This window comes from Abramis brama (assembly GCF_963993115.1).
Source record: "Abramis brama genome assembly, chromosome: 4".
Classification (NCBI taxonomy): domain Eukaryota; kingdom Metazoa; phylum Chordata; class Actinopteri; order Cypriniformes; family Leuciscidae; genus Abramis; species Abramis brama.
In genome coordinates this window covers 51,303,205-51,313,216 of record NC_139966.1, presented here as the reverse complement: position 1 = coordinate 51,313,216, position 10,012 = coordinate 51,303,205, and the positions used below count along the sequence as shown (strand labels likewise).

Below are 10,012 nucleotides of genomic sequence, written 5' to 3'. Positions count from 1 at the left end.
CTCAAGCATGTTTGAGCCACTGAAACAGGAAGGAAATTTGTGTGGGTTATTTTATTACCTTAGCTCATTGTATAATTGGGGGTACATTTACTAAAGAAATTTTTTTGAAAGATGTTTATTTTTTATTTAAAAAATTCCAACATTTGCCAACCATAACAATTTATCCTACATTCTTGATTGCCAAATAGGCTAATATACAATCTGTTATTGATAAAATATTGAAAAAAGGGAAAATTTACAATTAATGTGTTGACCAAAGAACAAAAATAACATTATGGTGTTGGCCACTGGCTGTTTTGATTAACCAGTTTTTAGTTGCATGGGTTTGTTTGGTCAGCAGCATAGTTGACATTTTTTTTTTTCAACAAAAGAAAATAAGATACATAATCTTATAGAAAATTAAATGTAAATTCAATAAAAAAAACGGTCTTTTTCTTAAAGGAGCCGTATGTAAGATTGTGGCCAAAACTGGTACTGCAGTCACTTTCAAATTACTGTAGAGCGTGTATCCCCTCCCCCTCCCCCCTGACTCGAGGTTGCCAGATAGGCTGCAGGATCCAGCAGGGACATAGGCTGCTAAAAAATAGGCTACAAGTAGAGCAGAGCTGGCAACCCGGATGCCGAAACACTACTGACTTCGTGATTGGTAGATAGGTGGAGGGTGGCGCTTCAGGCCAAAACACAAGATGACAACATCAACATCAGTTGAGGGCTGCAACTTCACTTTTTAAATGACAATATCCTGGCCGGACTACTGTGTCAGTGATATAAGTATTTGAAATGAACATGATTTCTTAATGTCTAGTGACATATCAGGGCCATTTTATGATTAATTGAAATACATTTCTTACATACAGCTCCTAAGATTTTAGAAATAATTTTAACATAATGTTGACTAATAAATGTGGTAAAGTGGCCACGTGGTGGTAAAAGGTCGTAACCCTCAGAAAATTACGAGAGTCCATGTCTGTTTGTTGGCCTTGAGCTTAAAATGTTGAATTCCCTTTGAGCTTTTTTTGGTGTGTGTGTGTGTGTTTATGTGAAACAGAGAGAAATGACCGTGTTAACAGACTAAATAACCACGTTAACCTTGAGCAGGTGTAGCTGTGTAAGTATGTGATTAAACTTTCAACTTACACTACACAGAAACCCTATCACTCAGTTTCTGATGGTGTCTTTTTGTTTTGTTTTGAGGTGTCATTTAAGGGCAACATTCTTGGCCCTGTTTCAGCGGTGATTCAGTTTCCTTTCGGTGACGGTGCCAGCTCGGTTGCCAAGCAACGCTATCAAGTGGCTGTGACAGAGTGGCAGCTCGTCGCGCGCTGCCTGACACGAATGTCCTACAATCTGAATGGTTTTGCTAACAAAGATTATAAGCTTCTGCGAATGGCAGAATATGTCTCTCAGGCAGCTGTCGTTTCTTAATAAGGGAAGTAAGTTTCCTTCCCTTAGGGTAGTGGGTACGCGCAATACCTACTGTATGTTGCATCTCAACAATAATACAGGCCACTGTACATCGATATATTAAGTGTATATGCTAATGTTAAACAATATGCGAGTTGCAAAGGAGAGTTTTGCTAAATAAATGACCCCCACTGTCATTTCTAGTCTTGTTTGTTCTAGTGTGTTTGTGTTTATGGTCAACAGATGCAGTGTATACTGTAGTATTCAGAAAGTAGTGTGCTGGTTGTCCATAGCCTGAGACAGAAAGTAAGAGAATGAACTTTTAAACTGTTTCAAAATGTCTATTCTCATAAAAAAAAAAAAAAAAATTTGTTTATGCATATTAATAAAATATACATGCCTTCTATTTCAGGATGTTTTATTTTTCAGGGCTTTGCAACGCTTTCGTCACATCTTGCTTGAATATCAAGACCCTGATCTGGGCTGAGAGTTTCAGTACGAAGACTTCATGTTGTTTGAATTCGTCTTTCTGGGAGAATGAAGACCAGATCTGCACAAATCACAGTCAGAATGTAAATATACCCTGCCTGAAATAGCTATGATGCAGTTGACTGCCGTGATATTGACTCACATTTATGAAAACGTCTTCAAAATCTATTGAGGATTATGGAAAAGTCGATAATAAATACAATTAATAATACAAATATTATTATTTATTAATCTGATAGGCTTAATAAACTTCGATTAAAGAAATCGATTAATCACAATTAATCACACCTAACATAAAAGTTTTTAAATATGTGTGTGTGTGTGTGTGTGTGTATATATATAAAAATGATACATGCATACTGATATATATATATATATATATATATATATATATATATATATATACAAACTTATGTTAGATGCTATTAATCAATTTGAGTTTGACAGCACTGATTTTAATTTATAATAATATAAAATAAACAAACAAACAAACAAATGGCATGAAACCAGCTTTGCAATAATAATTAATAAAAATATGAAAATATTTTTCAAATAAGACTTAAAATAATAAATGTTTATAATATTTTATACTTAAAACTGTTAATAATTAATAATATTAATAATCATCATCATCAAATAATATTAAATATCTTAAAGGAATAGTTTACCCAAAAAGAAAAATTCAGTCATTAATTACTCACCCTCATGTCCTTCCAAACCTGAAAGACTTTCGTTCATCTTCAGAACACAAATGAAGATATTTTTGATGAAATGAAAATGAAAATTTAATTTTTGACAGCTACACAACTACCACTTTGATCCTTCAAAAACTTCATAAAGAGATCATAAAACTAACCCATATGAATTGAGTGGTTCAGTCCAAATTTTCTGAAGAGACACGATCATTTTATGATGAACAGATTGAATTTAGACTTTGTGCTAGTTGCGTAGCTGTCAATGCAGGGACAGAAAGCTCTCAGATTTCATCAAAAAGATCTTCATTTGTGTCCCGAAGATGAACAATAAACTTTGTTACTTTGTTTTTTTTTCTGTGCAGTCATTGTGGCCCCGAATATAAGTGCAAAATCATCAAAATGCTCCCAAAAGCCAGATGATTTAAATCTGTGGGCAAATGGACCACACAAAGCAATCGAAGAGTTAACAGATGAGATGAGAAAACAGCAAAGTGAGGCAAAAGATAAAGGGGGAGCAAGAGAGCTAGATGGAGCGAGTGAGCGAGAGAGAGAGAGAGAGGGGGAAGGAAGGAGGGAGACGAGACGAGAGGAGGGCACGCAGTAAACGACAGATAATACACAGCGAGTAACGGAGACGTAAGCTGTCAGTGTCCTGAGCTGCACACAGATCTCATTAAAGGTAAGCAGACCAATGCTTTCAGTGTGTTTGAGAGTCAGAGAATGATCATGTTGCTCAAATACCCTTGATGCTGTGCAGTGTTTCAAGCTTTGTTTTGCAAGGAGACAATAAGAAACAGAGAGAGAGAGAGGGAGAGAGAGAGAGAACAACACAGTTATTCAGGAAGAGCAATAAACCATCTATAAGCAGGTTAGACGGTGATGTCTGCAGTTGTTTAGAGGGATATTGAACTGATCTGTGTGTATTTGTGTGTTTCAGGATGTATCGACCGTCGCAGCACAGTGTGTGTGGAGCCTGACATTCCTCGCAGGGCTGTGTGTGTCCCTCCTGTTTTCTGACCATTATCACTGCGTGTGTTTGGACATTTCACCCCCCCCCCCCCCCCCCCCCCCCCCACTTCCCGAGGCCTGTCGCCACGACAACCATGGACTGCGGATTGCGTCTGCCGCCCGTCATTGAGGAGGTCTTGGATCCTGCAGGTGTGTGTTTGTGTGTGATGTGTCTACAGGTGTTCATTTGTGCAACAATGCATGACATAATTATTGTTTTCTCCATCTGCATTGTTTATCTGGTTTATCTGTCATGAGGCAGAAAGTTAAAAGTTAAGAGAAACAGAGATAATCTAGTATGTCAGTTTCTCAGTCAAATGTAGATAAACAACAAACCTCAAAACTCAAAAGAAATGGTTATTATGATACGATGGTGGCTTTCTGTTTATTAGTCTTCTAATGCACTTGCTACAATGCATAAATGACTTGTTTATCAGTATATTTGTCTTGGTTTCCCAGTGGAAAAACCGGTAACCCTTTATTTAAAGCCTTTATGTATAATGCTTTATAAAGGTATTTATAATTTATGTTATAATGCATTATATCTTTTCATAAATAATTGTAACCAAAGTTAAAATATATTATAATATTTGCAGATTGCTTGTTATATCTGAAACTGGCTGTTTGTCATGTGTTTAATGCATTATACTTTCTAAAGGTGTAAAAATTAATAGATAAGTAGTATAATGTATTATAACTGTTATTTATGATACATACAGTGCATTATAAAGTGCATTACAAGGCATATGCATTATTTATAAAGGCTTTAAATAAAGTTTTTACAAAATATCTGAACATTCTGAAAACAAGATAAAGTTCAGTAAAATATTGCAATTTATTTTCAGAGAGTGTTCTTCAGTTAAATATTGTTCTTACATCATAGGCAATTTTATTCCTTTTTTTAAATTCTAACAAAATTTAGCTAGTATTTATGTATTTGTTAATACAGCAACAACAAAATATTTCATAATTAATATTAAATAATAATAATTATTTGCCAATGGGATAAAAAAAATCAACTTAATTCAAGATATATTCTCTAAAAACAAGACTTATATTACATTTTTTTAATTTTTTAACTGGGATAAAAATGGATTAAGATTAAAAAAGAGAGACTTTTGTATGTATGTATATACAGTATATCTATATATCTATATCTATCTATATATTTATGTCTAGAGTAATGGTTTCAAACCACAATTTGTACTTTTTGGGGAAACGAAACTTATAGTTGTCTCTGCATATTAAGAGATATAGAAAGTATTTTAACATTCAAGAAATATATACTATATAGATTTCAAACTCTCCAAAATTGGCAATTTTGACATCAGTGGTTCTCATGCTTCATGACTGACCTTGTCAACCAAGCAAGTTTGGTGTACTGTGGTCTGCTTGTGTGTGTCTGCTAGTAAATTAAGCCTGTTTTGTTTTTACACGCTGTATATTTACAAGGAAATGGAGCAGCTTTGTTACCGTAAATAAAAAGTCTTTGAAGACGTGCAGCAAGGGGTTATGGGAAACCAAATACTTGCTTTCTGATATGTTGCGTGCTCACTAGGGTGTTGTTATGAAACTCTTATATTTTGAGTGTTTGTGCGCATCCATTTTTTTGTGCACACTAATGCTGTAGGTTTCTCCTCGGAAGGGCTTTTATGTCTTAAATAGCTGTTGTCTGCAGACTAGAGGGATTGTTTTAAATTGTGCCTCTGATCAAAAGCAGCGCCGAATGTGAACTTCAAAGCTTCAGTCCCAACGTCTTCATCTCCGTTAGTCCGTTCCCAAAGAACCTCGCCCCCCTGCGACAAGATGCAGAAGTATTGTTTTACTTGATCTGACTTGGTATTACCGCAGTAAATTGGGATATATGTTTCTGTAGGTGGACTTGAGATAGATTGAAGGAAGTTTAGAAGCTCGTTATGGTGTTCGGGGAACGAGAGAGGATCATTTTAGCACAGCACTTTTATGTCACACCACACACATGCCTCTTATTTGCAGTACTTCCATGACAATTCCTTCTAAATGCCCTGCTGATTTAGCCAGCAGTGATGGTGCTGCCTACCTCTCCTCCATCCACCAGACGCCCACATGCTCCACATGATTCGAGTGCCACTTGCATTCCCTGTCCACCCCCGGATAATGAAAACACACGTTCTTTCTCTCACCTCCCACATTCTGGGTGCCATAGCGCCTACAAAGTTTAGGTCTAGTCAAAACCCAAAAGTTTTTGCTACCGCAGCTCATTTACTTATAGAGGCCCTTTCTCATTTCATGCTTGTTTAGGTCTTTGTCCATGCGAATTGTTCTTGAAGAGATTGAACGGTTAGAATTTCCCTGCAGCCTGTTTTTTTTTTGTCTTTTAACACTGAAAGAGAAGTCTGTTTTTTTGACTAGTCTTTCAGTTTGTGAAATCTAAAGAAAAATACACCTAAAATGCACTTACAATGGAAGTCTATGGGGCATCACATCGAGAGAAACGCTAAAATAAACAGTTGTGAAAGTATAGCCAGTAGACTTAAACATTATGGCCAGGTTTAAGCCAGGACTAGGCCTTAGTTAAATCAGGACATTTAAGTATCTTTTATGTGCCTTAAAAAACACTACTGATGTGCAACTTGAGAGAAAACAATGGCACTGACATTTTTTAAGATATACCAGTGCAAGTTGCTTTCAGTTAAGACATGCATTTTAGTCTGGGACTAGGCTTAATCCTTATCTGTGAAACCGGGCATATATGTCTTAAAATGAGACTAAATAAATGTTATTCTCATTAAAGTCATTAAACCTGTTACTTTTGAATTATATACAGAAAGACACCAGATTTTTTTTTACAATGATCCACATGGAAAAACCATTCAAAATATGATTTTGGACAACTTTCCATGCAGCTCAAAAACGTTTTTACAAGCATACAGGCTGCAAAATTTGTCTTAGAAATGTCTTGTTGACATTTCTTCAAGTGCACTTATACTATACACATTTTTTGTTGTTTGTTTGTACAAACTGAAAGATGTATTGAAGTTATTTTCTGTGGTAATCGACCGCATGCTACAGCTGCACGATTAATTGTTCAAAAATCGCGATCTCGATTCAAACACCAACACGTTCTCATTCCTAAAGTGTCAATTAAACCTTTGACAAAATCACAAAATCTGCGTTGGCGCTGCCACTGACCCAGAAAGCAGTTGTCATGTTTAAGTATGAAACAGCTTCACAAACAGTCTTTTCAACCACACAGTATACTTATTTTTGTGTTAAAAATATTCAATATAACAGAAGTACTTTAATAAAAGTTTTTAGTTCAGATATAAACACTGATGTCTACGGAAGTGATAAAAAAAGAGCAAATCACCTTTTGAAAGTAACTTGGCGCTTCAAATAATGATTGTATCAATTACATCGTTACACCACTAGGTGACGACTGTAAAAAAAATGTATTTGTCATTAAACCAATAATTCAAGAGATTCGTTCAGAAACGCTGATTCATCCAGTAATGAAACAAGTGAAGTATTTATGAGTGAGTAATTGGACCCTATTTTAACGATCTAAGCGCATGGTGTAAAGCGCACGGCGCACGTTCACTTAGGGCGTGTCCGAATCCACTTTTGCTAGTTTAACGACGGGAAAAATGATCGGTGCGTCTGGTGCATGGTCTAAAAGGCTTGTCCCTATTCTCTTAATGAGTAATGGGTGTGTTTTGGGATTTACGTGTGTTAAGCCAATCAGAGTCTCATCTCCAATTCCCTTTAAATGCCAGTTGCGCTCGCGCCATGGTGGATTTGCTATTTACAATAGTGGAAAGACCGAAGCCGTCTCCAGAGAGCAAACGGATCTGCTCGTGCACGAGGTAAAAGTGCGCAAGCAGACCATCTACGGGACAAGCCGGATTCCACCATATCTTTATGTACACAATAATAATCTTTTACATTACAATCCTAATATTTTAAATATTTGGCATGTTTGTGTGCTGCTGTGCGTCCCTGTGTGTTTAATAAGCAGAGTGTACGTGCGTTGTGGATCCGCCTACAGGCGCACATTACTAAGGCGCTGATTAAATAACAAAAAAAATATTGCACCGTCAATGGCGCAGTCTATTTCTGTTGCCTCAAAATAGCAATGCGCCAACAATGCGCCAGAACACACCTCGTTCTCAGACCAGAACGCCCATGGGCGCAAATGCATTTGCTTATTAAACAACGTGGCGCAGTATGTGAAAATGATAACTGCGTCGGACTGAAACTAGCAAAAAACACTTGCGTCGCGCTTGGCGCAGCATTGCGCCAGGTGTAAGATAGGGCCCATTGAATCATTCACTCAAACCGATTTTTAGTTTAACAGATTTAAAAGACTGCAGCAATTAGACCTAACATTTTGTCAGAACCTTTAGTAAACTACATGTTATTTTGTTTAGTTGTCTGTTAAGAATTGTGATCTCTATTTGAAACAAAAAAATTGTGATTCTCAATTCATCCAGAATCGTGCAGCTCTAACGCATGCCACAAAACTGATTTATTCTGAACCAAAAATGTACCTTCATTCTTGTTTACATGTTGCAGAGGTTTACATATGTTGACCGAATGACAAAAACAAGGCATACTGCAGCTTTCCTTCCTCCAAATCTTCCTCTCCTCCTTCCTGCGGGTTTCCTCCCTCTGTTGCTCACTGACCCCATCGCAGATGTGAGGATTGGCTCTTTAGAACATTCCAGAAGAGCTGACGGCGGGAATCTCAAGGGCAATTCGAGTGAGATCACGCTTAGCAAGAAAAGTTACATGCACAGAGAGAGATGGTGTATATGCACCGCTTGTGTGAGGGCCCACACACACACACAGAAATAAACTTTCTCATGAAGGAGTCCACTGAGAGAAACAGCTTTGGGAGTTTCTTCTTTTGGAGTTTTAGAGATTGAACTCACTTTTCTTTCCTCCTTTTTCTCTTTCTCATCTTCGTGTTTGTGAGTTTTATGTGCTTGTTCTCATAACATAAAATTCAGAATTAACCCATTTATTTCTCTAATCCAGAAGAGCACATTATTCTAAAGGGAAAAAAGGCTGTTCTTGATAGTTTTCATTAAAACTTTCTCCACCCTGGCATGGGAAGGGAAACATAATATTAACCCAATAGATTTTTGGCTAGTTTTGGCCGTGATTGGGCTGGTTTTGTTATGCAAACCTGGCAACCCTGACTAATGCATCACAAATACTATTATCAATTAAAAGTAGTCTATTATAATTTGTGTTCCTTGTTCTAATGTATAGTGTTTAAATGTTCATTGAATGATTGTTTTGGTGTTTGGTGTTTTTTTCCTTGCATTATATAACTCCTCAGATGACGAGATTGTGTATGTAGTTTTTATTATGCATGTTAAAGGCCCACTGATGTGCCTCGCAATGCGCAGCATTATTTAATGTGTTGATGTAATTTCTACTGAAACAGGAAGACAGGGTGGGACATATCGAACAGCCCCTCCCCCCTTTTTTAAATAGCCAATAGCGTTTTGTTTATTTCGCCCAGAGCCGTTGAGCTCGGTAAAGCCACAGTTTCCTCCTAATCTCTAACCGTTTCTCCTCGCAATCTCCTCCGTATCGTTTTAAAATACAGCATTCTGTGCAGAATTCAAATGGGTCCGATATGTTTTATGGGATGCGTCGACTTGCACATACGATCCGCTCTGTGCTATTGTGTTTTTGGACTGGAGCTGCGATGGTTCGCATGACACTAACGTGAAACCAGGCTTCATTAGCCCAATGGAAAGCATAATTACACTGTATGAATAGTTCCCTATCCCATATATAGTGCACTATGTGCCATTCACCATGTAGAAATTTGTAAATGTGTGATCAAATGACCAATTTCAGCCGCAGCTTCAGCGTCTATTTATAATGTAGGGGGCGGGGCGCTTCAGATTTTAGAGAGCATTTGATTGGACAAAAAATCTGATGAGAAGCGGAAGTGCAGAGTCAAAATCACTGATCCATATTGGCGGAGGTGAGAGATGATTTGAATGCTTATATCTTCTAAATGCGAATTTTGCTATTGTTTTGGAGCACACTACCATATAGATTCAGTAAGGCTAACATATTCATATTAAAGCCAGGAAACTTCAATTTAAGTGCAAAAAGATTCTGGTAGGAGCCGTTGGGGCTTGGGCAAAGGGGGCTGTAACCATGGCAACAATGCGAGAGCGTGTGAACTCTGGTAAACGTCATACAGCTCCTCTTGCGTCTGTCAGAGTGAGAAACCAACAATCTCGTTTTTCGGTGCCGCTTTCTCCTTGCCTTCTCCAATTTTCCTGCTTCCCACTTCCGCCCCTCCTCCTTTTTTTTCCTCTCCTCTTCTCTCATTCTACCTTTCTTCCTACTAAGCCAGGGTAGAGGCGGCGTGAATAATTCATGCCACTCCTCACTGCGCCAGAAAT

At 37.4% G+C, this 10,012-nt stretch overlaps 1 protein-coding gene across 3 annotated transcripts in view; it reads left to right on the top strand.

Moving 5' to 3' along the window:
* The first annotated feature begins 3,136 nt into the window (after window positions 1-3,136).
* The window catches only part of ccdc136b (coiled-coil domain containing 136b), a 29,905-nt gene continuing 23,029 nt past the window's right edge, over window positions 3,137-10,012 (top strand). For 2 of the 3 annotated variants that reach the window (XR_014606064.1, XM_084112700.1), the window contains exons 1-2: window positions 3,137-3,267; window positions 3,526-3,746. Coding sequence is in view for 2 of the 3 variants with exons in the window: in XM_084112700.1 (XP_083968826.1) it covers window positions 3,692-3,746 (55 nt within the window). In the remaining variant the exon portion in view is untranslated. The remainder of the gene's footprint in view (window positions 3,268-3,525; window positions 3,747-10,012) is intronic. The other variant, XM_084112699.1, reaches the window with a different exon arrangement.